Source organism: Saimiri boliviensis, chromosome 7 (assembly GCF_048565385.1).
Source record: "Saimiri boliviensis isolate mSaiBol1 chromosome 7, mSaiBol1.pri, whole genome shotgun sequence".
Taxonomy (NCBI): domain Eukaryota; kingdom Metazoa; phylum Chordata; class Mammalia; order Primates; family Cebidae; genus Saimiri; species Saimiri boliviensis.
Genome location: NC_133455.1, coordinates 69,292,021 through 69,308,814, shown reverse-complemented (window position 1 = coordinate 69,308,814; position 16,794 = coordinate 69,292,021). Strand labels below are relative to the sequence as shown.

The 16,794-nt window shown below is 42.1% G+C and overlaps 1 protein-coding gene across 4 annotated transcripts in view; it reads left to right on the top strand.

Annotated features, from left to right (window-relative positions):
• CBX5 (chromobox 5) overlaps positions 1 to 16,794 on the top strand; it is a 51,345-nt gene that overhangs the window by 8,005 nt on the left and 26,546 nt on the right. The window contains exons 1-2 of one of the 4 annotated variants that reach the window (XM_003939260.3): positions 13,362 to 13,457; positions 15,218 to 15,396. In XM_003939260.3, the coding sequence (XP_003939309.1) occupies positions 15,260 to 15,396 (137 nt within the window). In that variant the 5' untranslated portion in view covers positions 13,362 to 13,457; positions 15,218 to 15,259. Of the gene's footprint in view, positions 1 to 13,361; positions 13,458 to 13,526; positions 13,698 to 14,433; positions 14,564 to 15,217; positions 15,397 to 16,794 lie in introns of those variants that run through there. The other 3 variants (XM_074402711.1, XM_074402710.1, XM_003939259.3) reach the window with 3 other exon arrangements.

Genomic DNA, 16,794 nt, shown 5'->3' with positions numbered 1-16,794 from the left:
ATATTTTCTACAAGGGATGTAATAGACTAGTTGGGACATTTTCACTGTATTTCTAGTGAGGCTATAAACTGTGTAGCCTGGATTTTCTTGCCAGTAGTAGCAGTTCATCAAAATTAAACACTGACAGATTTTTTTTTTTACCTGAAACTAGGTCATGGACAGAGTGAAAATTTTCACATGCAGTCTTATTCTTCAGACTCACTGAATGCCTATTCTAGCCTGCTTTGTTGCTAGGAGGGACACTAGATAAAGCCATGAGCTTAAGATGGTGTACTTGAAAGGACTGTTTCAAGATCAAGTTTTATAACGCACTCATTATTTATTTCTTCTGTGGAGAGGAGGAACCAAATTGAATTCAAGTATTTTTCTGATTGTAATCTATGTTTCTTAGAATAAAGCAAGTTCATATCTGAGCCAGAGGGCATAATTATGTCAGAATAAAATATAATTATGTCGGAATAAAATGCCCTGTACTCAAGAGGTCAACTAACAGGCTGGGAAATCTTAAGTTTTGTTTCGAAGGCAAATCCTTGAACTCTGTGTGCCTTGTTTCTCATCCCTAAATTTGTACAACTCACTTACCTCACAGGGAGTTGTGGAGGGTAATATACTGCTAATTTGTTCAGTATTTCACAACAATAAATTATGCTTAAGATCTGATAAAAACATAGCAAACCTCATTTATATGAGTAGTTAGAGACAAGCTTAGATGAGACTTCAGATAATAAAGAAAATTCATTAAAGTTTTTTTTTTTTACTTCCTTAATTAATCATTTTACCTTCTGTTTCCTACATATTTTTCAAAGTATTTTGCTGTTATTTTTCCATAATAGACTTATGAGATAGGTAGGGCAAATAACACCAGGTTATGTAATGAATAAATCCATGAAATCGATATAACAATCCTAAATGTCCTAAAAGGTAATAAAGCTTCAATATATACAAAGGAAAACAGAAATACCAGGCTTGGTGTGGTGGCTCACACCTGTAATCCCAACACTTTGGGAAGCTGAGGTGGATGGATCACCTGAGGTCAGGAGTTCCAGACCAGCCTTGTCAACATGGCAAAACCCTGTCTCTACTGAAAATACAAAAGTTAGCTGGGCATGGTGGCGTGCGCCTGTAATCCCAGCTACTTTGGAAACTGAGGCAGGAGAATCACTTGAACCCAGGAGGCGGAGGTTGTAGTGAGCCGAGATTGCGCCACTACACTCCAGCCTGGGTGACAGAGCAAGACTGTCTCCAAAAAAAAAGAAAAATGAAATAACAGACATCAGCAATTATATTTGTATTATGTTTAAATATATAAATCCGCAATTATATTTAAGTTTCAGTGCCCCTCAGTAAATGATAAAGCAGGTAGATGAAATCAGTAAGGAAAAGACTTGAACAACACTACCAAATATGATTGACATTTATAGAATAGTGCAGGCAACAACAGAATACACATGCTTTTCAAGTGCATATGGAACATTTGCACAGACAGTTTATCTTTGGGGTCGATAAGTCTCAAATTCAAAAGGATTCAATCATAAAGTTTTTTTTTTTTTAGATTTAAACGGTCTTGCTCTGTCATCTAATCCAGAGTACAGTAGCACAATCATAACTCAATGCAGCCTCCAACTCCTAGGCTCAAGTGATCCTCCTGTGTCACCATGCTCAGACCTCCTTCCTTTTTATTTTTTTTTTGGAGAGACAGGGTCTCATTATATTGCCCAGGTTGGTCTCAAACTCCTGGGCTCAAGTGATCTTCTCATCTCAGCTTCCCAAAGTACTGGGATTACAGACATGAGACACTGTGCTTGGCCAAGGTATGTTTATTTCCTGACCATAGTGCAGTTAATAAAAAATCAGTAACAAAGACATCAAGAAAAATCCCTAAATATTCTTAAACTACACAACACACTTCAAAGTAAGCCACCTACAAAGAGGAAATTGCAAAGAAAATTAAAAAATACTTGGAACTGAATGAAAGTGAAAACATGATGTATCAAAACTTCTAGGATGAGGCTGGGTGCTGTGACTGATTCCTGTAAACCCAGCACTTTGGGAAACTGAGGTGAGAGGATCACTTGAGCCCAGGAGTTCAAGACCAGCATGGGCAACATAGTGAGACCTAGTCTCTAGAAAAAAAATATACAGGAGTGGTGGCTTGCCAGAGTAGTCCCAGCTACTTGGGAGGCTGAGGTGGGAAGCTCACTGGAGCCTGGGAGATCAAGGCTGCAGTGAGCTGTGATCCTGCCATTGCACTTGACCCTGAGTGACAGAGATCCTATCTCAACAAAACAAAACAAACTTGTGGGATGCAGTTAAGACAATGCTTAAAGGAAAATTTATAGCAGTAAATACTTAAACAAAAGCAGGTCAGTGACAGGTTTGCCCCTGTGAACCTAGAAAAAGGACAAATTAAATCCAAAATAAACAAGAAAATAGTAATGATAACAGCAGCAATTAATGGGATATAGAATAATAGAGAAAATCAAAACAGTTTTTTTTTTTTTTTTTTTTTTTTTTTTTTTTTTTTTTGAGACGGAGTTTCGCTTTTTGTTACCCAGGCTGGAGTGCAATGGCGCGATCTCAGCTCACCGCAACCTCCGCCTCCCGGGTTCAAGCAATTCTCCTGCCTCAGCCTCCTGAGTAGCTGGGATTACAGGCACGCGCCAACGTGCCCAGCTAATATTTTGTATTTTTAGTAGAGACGGGGTTTCACCATGTTGACCAGGATGGTCTCGATCTCTTGACCTCGTGATCCACCCGCCTCGGCCTCCCAAAGTGCTGTGATTACAGTCTTGAGCCACCGCGTCCGGCCAACAGTTCTTTGAAAAGATCAATAAAATTGATAAAACAGGAAAAAATACACCAATTACCTGTATTAGGAAATAAGGGATATCACTACTGATCCTACATATACAAGAAAAGTAATAAGGGGATATTACGAAAAACATGAATACATTCTATGTCTTAGTTGAAGTTAGTAACTTCTTTGAAAGACAGACTATCTATGAAATCTAGGTGGGGAAAAAAAAATACCAAAACTTGCTTAAATACAGAACCTTGGGTGGGCATGGAGGCTTACACCTGTAATGTCAACATTTTGGGAGGCCACAACATTTCCAAATTAGCCTAGGAAACATGAGACTTCTCTACAGACAAAAACAGGAACAAAACCTCAGAACCTTACTTACCCCATCTCTATTAAGGAAAAGGAATTTGTAGTTAGAAATCATCCCACAAAGAAAACTCCAGGCCTAGGCATGGTGCAGTGGCTCATGCCTGTAATCTCAGCTCTTTGGGAGGCTGAGGCGGGCAGATCATGAGGTCAGGAGCTTGAGACCAGGCTGGCCCTCGTGGTGGCGGGCTTCTGTACTCCTAGCTACTCAGGAGGCTGAGGCAGGAGAAGCGCTCGAACTGGGAGGCAGAGGGTGCAGTGAGCTGAGATTGCGCCACTGCACTCCAGCCTGGGCAACAGAGTGAGACTGTCTCAAAAGAAAAAAAACCAAGCCCAAATGGCTTCATTGAAGAATTTTACCAAACCTTTTAGGAAGAGATACCAATTTTATACAAACTCTTCCAGAAAACAGAAGCAGTAACACTTATCAAAAGTTATTTTAACTTCGTCTACTGTCACATTTAACTTCTGTTTGCTTTATATTTTTCAGAGTATTTTCTTGTTTTTCCCACAGGAGATGTTTAAGTAGGGCTAATAACCAACACCCATGAGAGTCAATGAACTTTTCCAATTTGACCTTTTTTTTTTTTTTTTTTTTTGAGACGGAGTTTTGCTCTTGTTACCCAGGCTGGAGTGCAATGGCGCGATCTCGGCTCACCGCAACCTCCGCCTCCTGGGCTCAGGCAATTCTCCTGCCTCAGCCTCCTGAGTAGCTGGGATTACAGGCACACGCCACCACGCCCAGCTAGTTTTTTGTATTTTTAGTAGAGACGGGGTTTCACCATGTTGACCAGGATGGTCTCGATCTCTCGACCTTGTGATCCACCTGCCTCGGCCTCCCAAAGTGCTGGGAGTACAGGCTTGAGCCACCGCGCCCGGCCCAATTTGACCTTTTAATGATCTAGTTGGGTTAAGACCCACATGTACTTATTCCTGTCTTGATCTTTCCACTATTGACAAATTTTAGCTTTTGTTTTTTTGTTTTTTTTTTTTTTTTTTGAGACGGAGTTTCGCTCTTGTTACCCAGGCTGGAGTGCAATGGCGCGATCTCGGCTCACCGCAACCTCCGCCTCCTGGGTTCAGGCAATTCTCCTGCCTCAGCCTCCTAAGTAGCTGGGATTACAGGCACGCACCACCATGCCCAGCTATTTTTTTTGTATTTTTAGTAGAGACGGGGTTTCACCATGTTGACCAGGATGGTCTCGATCTCTTGACCTTGTGATCCACCCGCCTCGGCCTCCCAAAGTGCTGGGATTACAGGCTTGAGCCACCGCGCCCGGCCAAATTTTAGCTTTTTTATAACAACCTTTGGAGAAGGTGCTAACTTGACCGAGGAGAAGCTTCAAATATCCTCAGCCTTAAAATTGAAAACTGGAATAGACTGTGCCCAAGTAATGCTTGACACTTTTTAGGCCCTCAATAAATATCACATAATCAACCAATTTTAGAATAAGGATCAGAATTACTATTATTAATCATGTATTTGGCATAGGATTTGAATTGGGAATGTACGAAACTGGACAAAAAGAGAGTCAGAAAAATTTTACGTAACACATCAAAACACTTTAAGAGCTGGGTGGTCTGAGATTGCTCATCCCTTTAGCCATTTATCGATGCCTTTCTTTGCATTTAACTATCAATATAGCTGAAGTGTAGAGCACACTTTTATGATACTGTGGCATAGTAACTCAACTTAAATGTCAATAAAGACACTTGAAAAGACCTGCAAGGTTCAATAACTTCTGGTGTGGGTTTGTTTCTCCTGTCATCACCTATTATGTATTTTTTTTTTACAGCTTTTAAATTGCCACAGAGAGAAATTGGTCAAGATCATAATATGTGGCCCAGGAGCTGCCAAGGATACCCTTGTATTTTTTTTTTTGAGACAAAGTCTTACTCTGTTGCCCAGGCTGGAGTGCAATAGCACCATCTTCGCTCTCTGCAACCTCCACCTCCCTGGTTCAAGCCATTCTTGTGCCTCAGCCTGCTGAATAGCTGGAATTATAAGTTCCCACCACCAAGGCTGGCTAATTTTTGTATTTTTTTTTGTATTTTTTTTTTTTTTTTTTTTTTGAGACGGAGTTTCGCTCTTGTTACCCAGGCTGGAGTGCAATGGCGCGATCTCGGCTCACCGCAACCTCCGCCTCCTGGGTTCAGGCAATTCTCCTGCCTCAGCCTCCTGAGTAGCTGGGATTATAGGCACGCACCACCATGCCCAGCTAATTTTTTGTATTTTTAGTAGAGACGGGGTTTCACCATGTTGACCAGGTTGGTCTCGATCTCTCGACCTCGTGATCCACCCGCCTCGGCCTCCCAAAGTGCTGGGATTACATGCTTGAGCCACCGCGCCCGGCCTAATTTTTGTATTTTTAGTAGAGACAGGGTTTTGCCATGTTGGCCAGCTGGTCTCAAACTCCTGGCCTTAGGCCATCTGCCCACCTTGCCCTCCCAGAGTGTTGGGATTACAGGTGTGAGCTACTGTACCTGGCAGTACCCTTGTATGGGATGGGAAAAGTTCAATACTGACTTGATTTTATTTATCTAACTTACAGACTGTGACTTACATATAATTCATGTTGCATATATATCAGGCAGAGTCAGAGCACAAAATTATACCATATGTTGAAGGAATTTCTTCTTTTGCTCCATAAGGTTTTCAGTCTAAGATATTATTACAATTATATAAAAGTTTATTTTTAAAAAATTTATCTAAATTATAGACTATGACTTCCATATAATTCATGTTGCATATATATTAGGCAGAAGTAGAGCACAAAATTATACCGTATGTTGAAGGAATTTCTTTTGTTCCGTGAAGTTTTCAGTCAGAGGTATTTCTTATTACAATTATATAAAAATTCTTTTTTGTCAGCATGTATTAATCAGATTTTAGTATACTGATTTGTATTTTTGGCTGAGGACGATGGCTCACAAGTGTGATCCCAGTACTTTGGGAGGCTGAGGCAGGCTGATCGCTTGAAGTCAGGAGTTTGAAATCAACCTGCCAACATGGTGAAACCCCATCTCTACTAAAAATACAAAAATTACTAAGTGTGGTGCACATGCCTGTGATCCCAGTTACTCGGGAGACTGAGGCAGGAGAATTGCTTGAACCTGGGAGGCAGAAGTTGCAGATCACACTATTGTACTCCAAAGTCCTGACACCTCGGGTGATCCGCCCACCTTGGTCTCCGGAAGTGCTGGGATTACAGATGTGAGCCATCATGCCCGACCAGATGTCTTCTTTAAACTGACACTAAGAAAACCTAAATTGTCTGACTTAGCACAGGAGCTTTGTTAAAATGGATGATTTGTTGAAATGACCTGAAGGAGACTTCGTAATCCTTAAGCTACTGGTGTCTAAAATCTGCAAGCTAGATGATGCGATGATAAGGACTGAATCTTAATTTTATGTCTGATGTTTGGAAAATGCTTTATGACCATAATTTTATTTGGGAGGAGGGAATGAGCATTTTCAGTTCCCTTAATCTGTCCATATTTTGTGAACATGATCTGCCAAAGTGGTATGTATAAATCTAAGATTCATGGTAATCTACTCAAATGTTGCTGTTATCCATTTTTCTTAAGATTTATTCATGATGGGATTTCCAGGTTCTTTGTGAAAGGTGACAAGGTCTACAAATTCATGTTTCATTACACTCGAGAGGAGTGGATGTGAGATTAACACCCACCTGAGAGTGTAGTGCCTTGAGATGAGTTCAGTACATTTCCAAGGATAGAGTTGTTGGAAAACACCATCTGGAAGGCATTTTCCCATGGTGGTGCCAAGTTCTGCTTTCTCATAAATCTTGAAACGATTGGATATTTAATCTCTTACCCAGTGGTGGGTTTAGGTGTACCCTAAGTAAATTTAAAGAAAACATACTTTTTTTTTTTTTTTTTTTTTTTTTTTTGAGACGGAGTTTCGCTCTTGTTACCCAGGCTGGAGTGCAATGGCGCTATCTCGGCTCACCGCAACCTCCGCCTCCTGGGTTCAGGCAATTCTCCTGCCTCAGCCTCCTGAGTAGCTGGGATTACAGGCATGTGCCACCATGCCCAGTTAATTTTTTATATTTTTGGTAGAGACGGGGTTTCACCATGTTGATTGACCAGGATGGTCTCGATCTCGACCTCGTGATCCACCTGCCTCGGCCTCCCAAAGTGCTGGGATTACAGGCTTGAGCCACCGCGCCCGGCCCTCCTTTTTTTAAACTGGGCAACATAGAATGAGTGTTTCCCAAAACTGATAGTTGAGAGAAGAAAGTCAGTAGATTTTAATGAGGGTGAAAAAAAAGAAAATCCAATATAAAACAATGTGATATAAAGCAAGAATTTTTGTGTTACTGCTAAATACACCAGTTTACCAGACTGATACCTTCAAGAAAATTGAGTCTGGTAGCCCACATTCATTTACAATATAATGGTCGTCAGAGCTTGGGGGACATATACCAAATGGAATGTAATTATTATTTTAAATATAGATGAGGTCTCACTATGTTTGTTCGTGCTGGTCTTGAACTCTGGGCTTTAGCCATATTCCTGCCCAAATTATTGGGATTATAGGCATGAACCGTGGCACCCAGCCAAGCATATCTTTATCTTTTTTTATTTTTGAGAGAGAGTCTCGCTCTGTTGCTCAGGCCGGTGTGTAGTGGTGCAATACTGGCTCACTGCAGCCTCTGCCTCCCAGGTCGAAGTCATTCTCTTGCCTCAGCCTCCTGAGAAGCTGGGGTTACAGGTGCCCGCTACCATGCCTGGCTAATTTTTGTATTTTTAGTAGAGACGTGATTTTGTCATGTTGGCCAGGCTGGTCTTGAACTCCTGACCTCAGGTGATCCACCTGCCTCTGCCTCCCCAAAGTGTTGGCATTACAGGTGTGAGCCACTGGGCCGGCCGTGTTTATCTGAAAGAACAAAAGGCCATTTACTCCCATGCTCACTGTAGCAGGAGGCTTGGCCTGATTGTGTGTGTGTGTGTGTGTGTGTGTGTGTGTGTGTGTTTCAAGACAGAGTCTGTCTGTGTTGCCCAGGCTGGAGTGCAGTGGCACCATCTTGGCTTATTGCAACCTCCACCTCCCAGGTTCAAGCGATTCTCCTGCCTAAGCCTCCCTAGTAGCTGGGATTACTAGTTTGCATTGCCTTATCTGGGTAATTTTTGTATTTTTAGTAGAGATGGGGTTTCACAATGTTGGCCACGTTGGTCTTGAACTCCTGACCTCATGTGATCTGCCTGCCTCAGCCTCCCAAAGTACTGGGATTACAGCTGTGAGCCGTCGTGCCCAGCCTCTTGGCCTGATTTTTAAAGGATCGTGAACTAGAGCTGTGCTAGCCAATGGGAGAACATTTCTTTCTTCCACACTCTCTTCTATTAATAAAGTTTGTGTTGTCTGTATGTGGCTTGTTAATGATAGGGGTGTTAACGACCACAGTTAATCTTCCTCTTCAACTCTTTCCTAATCTAGTCTCTTAAACAGACATTTAAAAACCTTTTAACTCCTCTTGAATTCCCTGCTCATGGGCTTTTGGTGGAGGTGGAGTGATAGTTATCAGCCCATTAAACAAAACCTGAGACAGCCAGGACAGCTGTAATGTGCATCTCTATGCTGTGTTTTTGTTAAAATGCCACATGGCTAATACTTTAGAAATCATAAATCCAGTGCAAGAAAACATCTTTATAGAGGATATTTTAGTTTTATGCTGTTTGTGTTACATGCCTAAGACTATCAGTACTTCGAGCTCCATAAAGAGCAAGGAACATAGAACAGATTAAAATGTTTCTGTAAGTTCGGTGTGTTTTCCTCTGTTTTATTTGCTGCAATAAGGCTATATAGAGGATGCCTGAAGACAGTGCTGTAGCTGATAATTTAATCTTCATGTAAGCCACTGTCTCTCCCTAAGGGCCGTAAGGAAAAATGGGGGTTTTGCGAGTCTGGGCCAACTGCAACCACTCATCAATGGCATATTTAATTAATCCATGTGATAGGGAGCTTTGCATATGCACTCTCCTCTGCTCTTTAACCCTGGCTTACTTCCTAAAGGATTTTGCCTAGTTAGGGGGCTTATAGAATTTATTCTGAAACTCTAAAATAGAGAGCTTATTGATTATGCATCTTGACATTTCGTCTGATTACCACCTTTAAATAATTCAGTAGGTAGTTCAGTGAGGCAGCTTACCAGTTGGCTTTCATTCTTAATAAAAAGAAAGCTTAGAGAAAGATCTAGAATTATGTGTACTTTTGCTCATAAGTGGTGATGAAAATAAAATGGCTATACCAAGATCTAAGAAAAGCCACCAGAATGGTTGGCATTGAGAAGTAGTGACTGCTTTGTGGGGTTGATGCAGGAGGATTCCTTCAGGCCAGGAGTTTGAGACCAGCTTGGGCAACACAGTGGGACTGCATCTCACCAAAAAATAAAAAAATGTAGCTAGGCATGGTGTCGTGCCCCTGTGGTCCCAGCTACTCAGGAAGCTGAGGTGGGAGGATTGCTTGAGCCCAGGAGTTTGAGGCTACAGTGAACTGTCATTGCACCACTGCACCATAGCCTGAGCAAGAGAACAAGACTCTGTCTCAAAAGAAAAGTAACGACTGGAGGGACGAGAGTAGAGCCTGAACTGGACAAAGCAGACAGATAACAGGGACCCTATGTGGGTTGTTCCAGGATTAAATGGTCAATGCCAAGGGTTAACCATTACCTCTTATTTATTTTATTTTATTTTTTTTGAGACGGAGTTTCGTTCTCGTTACCCAGGCTGGAGTGCAATGGCGCGATCTCGGCTCACTGCAACCTCCGCCTCCTGGGTTCAGGCAATTCTCCTGCCTCAGCCTCCTGAGTAGCTGGGATTACAGGCACGCGCCACCACGCCCAGCTAGTTTTTTGTATTTTTAGTAGAGACGGGGTTTCACTATGTTGACCAGGATGGTCTCGAACTTTCGACCTTGTGATCCACCCGCCTCGGCCTCCCAAAGTGCTGGGATTACAGGCTTGAGCCACCGCGCCCGGCTTGTTTTTGTTTTTGAGATGGAGTCTCACCCTGTCTCCCAGGCTGGACTGCAATGGTGCCATCTGGGCTGACTGAAGTCTCTGCTTCCTGGGTTCAGGTGATTCTCCTGCCTCAGCCTCCTGTGTAGGTGGGATTACAGGCGTGCGTCACCACACCAGACTAATTTTTTTTTTTTTTTTTTGGTATTTTTAGTAGAGGTGGGGTCTCTCTGGGTAGCCTTAGCTTGCTTGTGATGCTCTCTCTGTAATTGCTAGGGACTGATACTAACTTTTAATGTAAGGATTTTTTTTTTCCTTTTTTTAAAAAATCCCATCCCCATCTTTCTGCTTTACCTCCTCATCTCTTCCCCTGTATCCACTTTTTGGAAGATACGGATCTTCCAAAAAAAGAAGAGTCTCCTGTCTAGGCACAGTGGCTAAAATACAAAATTAGCTGGGCGTGGTGGTGCATGCTTATAATCCCAGGTACTGAGGCTGAGGCAGTAGAATCATTTGAACCCGGAAGGTGGAGGTTGCGGTGAGCCGAGATTGTACCATCATTGCACTCTTGCCTGGGCAACAAGAGCGACTATAAAGTTCTTTGATGGTTTTCCAAGCCTGACTTCTCACCAGATCCCTGGTTTGGGTGCCTTCCCCCAGCAATCAGAGGCCTATATGATAAATTTGCCTTGCATTGTTGATATGGAGGGTTGTTAGAGTCTGCTCTTTTCTCATCTCTTTATGGACCTTAGTTGCTTTAATCTATCTATAGTTATTGATAGCTTTACCAGAGAGTTCCTCTATATTTAAGAGAGAGTGCTGAGAGCTGTTACATCTGAAAGACTCTGGAAATTTGAGAAACTGCTCACCCTTTCCCTTGGAGATTCTCACAAGGATAAGGTTGTGTTCAGAGGCTCATCCTCTTTTCCTCTGTCATGGTATTGGGATTCTACCTTAATCACTCCATCATCCTGCCTGCCATGTCTCATTTCTCATGCTGGAAAGCTCCCTCTTCCTAAGCTCACTGTGAACCACCGGTCTTGATGCTTTATCTGGTCCAGGCTCTAGCCCTTAAATTGTTCAAGTGGCTTTGTGTTTCATTTGACCCTAATACTCTGGGTCGCACTGTCTAAAAGAGAATTATGTCCCCTCCGATGTCCGAGTGCATTTCTCATTTCTTACTGCTGCTCCTGAGCAGATCTGTAACTTCAAGGTTAAGATAAGACACATTCCATCAGAACTATGTCGTCATCCTTGCCAGCTTCTGATCTGTGACTGTCCAGGAGATTTACAAGACAATTGCATGCCATTCTTTAAAGAATATTATGGTTGGACTCTGACTCCTGGCATTAGGCCCAATTCGATTTGTCAGCGGTTACAAAACCCATTTCCCTAAAAGAAAGGGACCTCAGCCCATGTGCCCTTTAAGTACTTCTAAAGGGTGGAAAGGAGGGAATTGATCTCAATCTTTATTTCCTGATGTTTTGTGGGGAGGGGTGGATACCAGAATATTTTTGTCTCTTTCTTCATTAAATTTACTTTTCTTTCTCTGAATGGTTTCACCAAAATGTTAGTATTGCTGTCATTCTTTCCTGTTCATTGTTCCTTTACAGAATTACTATTAGTCTTTTTTTTTTTTTTGTGAGACGGAGTTTCGCTCTTGTTACCCAGGCTGGAGTGCAATGGCGCGATCTCGGCTCACTGCAACCTCCGCTTCCTGGGTTCAGGCAATTCTCCTGCCTCAGCCTCCTGAGTAGCTGGGATTACAGGCACGCGCCACCATGCCCAGCTGAAAAACGCAGTTTTTAATTGGAGGTTTGCTGGTGAGCCTTTCAAATTTGAGAAAATCTTTTGTAATTAAAAATTTTCTACTTTGCTCTTACACCCTATGGTTTCTTCTGTTTGACAGCCCAAATAGTCACCATTCTCTGCTTCAACTGAGTTCTTTGCTTTTGATTGTCCCTTTTTCTTACTCTCTTATAGCAGCCACTTCCAACTTTGAAGTTCCTGTATCTATAAAGCAGAGTAGTTTGGAGCTCTCCAAAATGTTCTTTAGAGCCTGAAGAATGGAAAACTTAACGGAATTTCAACTCTCTAAATATCTTTTTTATTTATCCCAGTACTCCTCAAGTATTGTGACATACTGGTATAGAGTTGTACGTTAATAATGTATCAGGTGATGAATAGTTATTAACAAATCTGTTTCATAACATTATAGAACAACCTAGAAGTGGTTTTAATTTAACAACCATTAGGTTGGTAGAACTGCTCTCCTCTTTTTTTTTTTTTTAACTTCTTAGGAATTTTTTTCTCACCTGTTATTTATTTTATTTTTTTGAGACAGAGTCTCATTCTGTCATCCAGGCTGGAGTACAGTGGCACGACTTCAGCTCACTGCAACTTCTGCCTCCCCGTTTCAAACGATTCTTCTGCCTCTGTGTCCAGAGTAGGTGGGACTGTGTGCGCTTGCCACCACACCTGGCTAATTTTTTTGTATTTTTAGTAGAGACGGGATTTCACCATATTCATCAGGCTGGTTTCAGACTCCTGACCTCAAATGACCTGCCTGCCTCAGCCTCCCAAAATTCCGGGATTTACAGGCAGGAGCCACTGTGCCCAGCCCTCCGCCTGTAATTTTAGTTAAGGTTTTTTTTTTTTTTTTTTTTTTTCAGTTTCAGGTCTTTGGATTGTGTCTCTAGTAATCCTCCCAAAGAAGGAAACTTGTTATAGTGTCTTTAAAATACTTCCCCTCCCCCGTTTCCTGTTATTTTTTCCCCTCAAGCAATTTTAATTAACTGTTCAGTGACAGATGGTAAAATGGTATTGCCCGAAGTGCTTCTGGTGGGCTGGATTAGGGGATGGGTGGTTTGTACTGATCCCGTTGTAGAAGGATCCAGCCTTTCCCCTCCCCCCTTCAGTTGAGCTGTAATCTTGTTAGATGATCTTAAAATGCTATTGATTAATTTACAGTGCTTTTAGAGAAGTAAGCATAAATTCTGGATTTAAAACCTAAAAAGTAATTCCCTTGAGTTTTGAATTCCTTAGCCTTGAGGCCAAGGAGGTACCTTCCAACTTCTCCACCCAGTCTTCACTGAAAAGGAAAGTTAAGCCTTTTAACTTTTCCATTTGCCTCTCCCCCTTAGTGTAGTACTGCTGCCAGTTGCTATGGCAACGGTCTGGGACAGCTGCGCAGTGGCGCCCAGGCAGCTGGGTGGGGGCGGGGGAGCTGCCAGCCCGCCAAGACCCAGACCTGGGAGGGGAGGCCCCTCCTGTTAGCCCAGAGGGAAAGAAAGAACTGGGGCGATCCGGTAGGTAAAGGAGGGAACCCCCCATTCATCTTCTACCTTTGGGGCTCCTCTTCTGCATGAAAGTATAAAGGGAGATTTTCCTTTTTTCTCCCTCAAAATGAAGAACACATGTAAATCCTTGTTTTTCCTGGTGAGACAGGGGAGGCCATAGCCACAATGCTTAACTGCATGCATCTAACATGGGGCTGGTTTTAACCCCAGCGCTCTGACCTAAACTGCTCAGCTCCCGGAAATTCCAAGGTGAGTGGGGGTGGGGGTGGGGTACTCTCCCTGGAATATGACATTTCCTGTCTCTGGTGAGGTCGGAGGCTGTTTTATTTTAAATAAACCAAATCAGATATTTTCTTGAAGCTTAGGATTCTTCTAAATTCATGGAAAAATTATTTTCTCCCCCCACTTACATTTTCTTACTACTTCCTCTTTCAAATAGAATATTTTAATAAAAACTTAGTTCAATGATAGGGCAGTAATGGATGTAGGCAGTTTTTAGGTGGGCAGACCTATTGCTAATAAGTTCTAGAAATAGGGTTTCCAACTATATATTCTTGTAATAATTTTTAATAATTTGATGTGAATTGATAATTGCCACTTTTTATGTGACTTGAACATAATTCTGAGATGAGTAGTGGGCCCTCTCTATTTCTAGAAGTGGTTTTCTGGTCAGGGTGGAAATATTTAGAGGGTGCTGAAAAACATCTTTGAAGATTACAGCAAAATAATAATGGAGTTCAGCTAAGAAAACAGTTTCTGCTACTCTATAATCCAGACTGTAGGCACCATTTAACATGGTTAAAGAAAAATTCTTAAAAATGATTATGGAACAACAACATGAGAATTTTTAAAACTAGATTCTCTGTTGAGTACCCCCTGGTGTGCATATTTCTAAGCTTAACTCAATTTCCATTTGTGTTTTCTTGCTTCAGCTTTCCTTGGGCCTATGAATGGTTCCTCTGTATTTTGAGGAGGCTTCATGTTGATGCTGAGTCTGGGGCCAGACTTCTTTTTCCTCCTCCTCTTCTTTGGCCCTGAGTCAACTTCAGTTAGGAGGAGAAGTACCTTCTTAACTATTTGGGCTAGTTGCATCTTGGGAATTACTGAACAATCTAGTGAGTAATTTTGAATTTTAGGACTAAAAATTTTTCTCTCCTCCCTGCCTCCCTCCCATCCCCAAACTAGCTTGCTGAAAAGGAAGCTTAGTGTGTTTGAGATGTCAGCCTTGCTTTTATGAGCTGATGGATTCTCTGAAGGGACAAGCTCAATTTGTATAAGGGAAATGTACCGAGTCACTGAAAATGTGGTGAAAGATGCCTGAGCAAGCCTTTTTTTTGTGCTTCTAAGAGACTGGGCAAGATGTTCAGAGCACAGAAAACTTATATTTTAGTGGCTTTCATTTTTTTTTCACTTTTATAAAGACCCTTATGCATCTTGGAGGGGAAGGTTTAGTTCTATCTTGGTTCATTTAAGTGAATATTTTCCATATTTCTGTTTAGGAATAGCATACCACACTACTTGTCTTTCGGAATCTGAAATAAAAGAGTTAGACAGTATGCCTTCTAATAATTTTGGTCTCTTTAGTCGTTGAGGAAGTGAAGACTGATTGATTTCTGAATTAAATTCTTAGGTCTTATCTGTAGAATGATTTGAGACTCAAGAGCAGGGCACATGGCAACTTGGTGTTATCCCCTTTCATCCCATCAAGAAGAGACAAAGTTTTTAACTCCTCACATGGACTCTAACCATTTTGTCCTTTGCCTTTGCAGGAGCCCGGTGGCCTTAGTCTTTCAGGGGGAACGGTGTGCGACATGGGAAAGAAAACCAAGCGGACAGCTGACAGTTCTTCTTCAGAGGATGAGGAGGAGTATGTTGTGGAGAAGGTGCTAGACAGACGTGTGGTTAAGGGACAAGTGGAATATCTACTGAAGTGGAAAGGCTTTTCTGAGTAAGTTCCTTTTTTTTTCCCAGGCTTTGGGGAAAAAAGAGACAGACACCTTTTGGTCTACTTCCTTAGGAGTCACAACCATCTTTGTTTTTTTATTCCCCCTCCTGCCCTCTTCCTGAGCTAGAAGACACAGCAATAAACAAAACAAAATCTCCCCTCTTGTGGAGCTTCTGTTCTAATGATACTGCTTTTGAAAGGCAGTATAATGAATTGGTTAGGAGCACAGATTCAGGAGCCAGATTGCCGGGGTCGAGATTCTAACTCCACCACTTATGATACAAACTGGATAGCCTTGGCTAATTTCCTTAATCATTTTATCTCCTCAGTGAATAAAGGACAAGTAGTAATGTTTATAAGGCCAGATGCAGTGGCTCATGCTTTAATCCCAGCACTTTGGGAGGTTGAGCCGGGGGGATCACCTGAGGTCAGGAGTTCGAGTACAGCGTGGCCAACATAGCAAAACCCCATCTAACTAAAAATACAAAAAATGAGCTAGGCTGAGGCAGGAGAATGGCTTGAACCCAGGAGGTGGAGGTTCCAGTGAGCCAAGATTGCACCACTGCACTCCAGCCTGGGTGACTGTTTTTAGTAGAGGCAGGATGTTACCATGTTGCCCAGGCTGGTCTTGAACTTCCAGGCTCAAGCGAGCCACCTGCCTCTCGGCCTCCCAAAGTGCTGAGATTACAGGTGTGAGCCACCGTGCCCAGCTGTGAAAATACTATTTCAACATTAATACAAAAGTTATTAATGAGATGTGTGTGTGTGCGCGAGCGCACACGCGCGCTAACACTTGAAAATCTGGGATATATTTTACACTTTATATTGCATCTCCATTCAAACTAGCTGCATTTCAAATAGGCACATGTGGCTAGTGGTTACCATATTGGATGGCACAGCTCTGCCGTATAGGAACTAAATACACTAAAAGATGCAGTGGTTTACCAATACTTTCGGATAAAGGTTATTTGTCAGGAACCTTTGAAACACACTGGAGGTTATTTTATTACATGAATCAAGGCTTCTGATCTGGAGAATTAATGGTATTGTAGGTGGGATCATTCATGCATTGCAGGATCCTTAGCATCTCTAGCACCCAGAATGCAAGTATGGGTAGCACAACAATCAGAAGATGCCCTCCTTGTTTCTAGAGAGGAGTGGTATCACAGCTTCCACTAGAGATGAGAACTGTTGAGTTTGAGAGACCTCTAGAGCACTAACAGATAGGAACTAAAGTAACACTGGAAGATTTTGAAGATGTTTATTGGGCCTATTGAATCACCACTGGAAATACTTGGATGTTTGAAAGATACTTGAAACTCTTTCTCTGCCATTGAGCTACTGGTATCTTACCGTAGATAAAAGGAGGAAAGACAAGGGTTGGGGTAGACAAGTTAACAT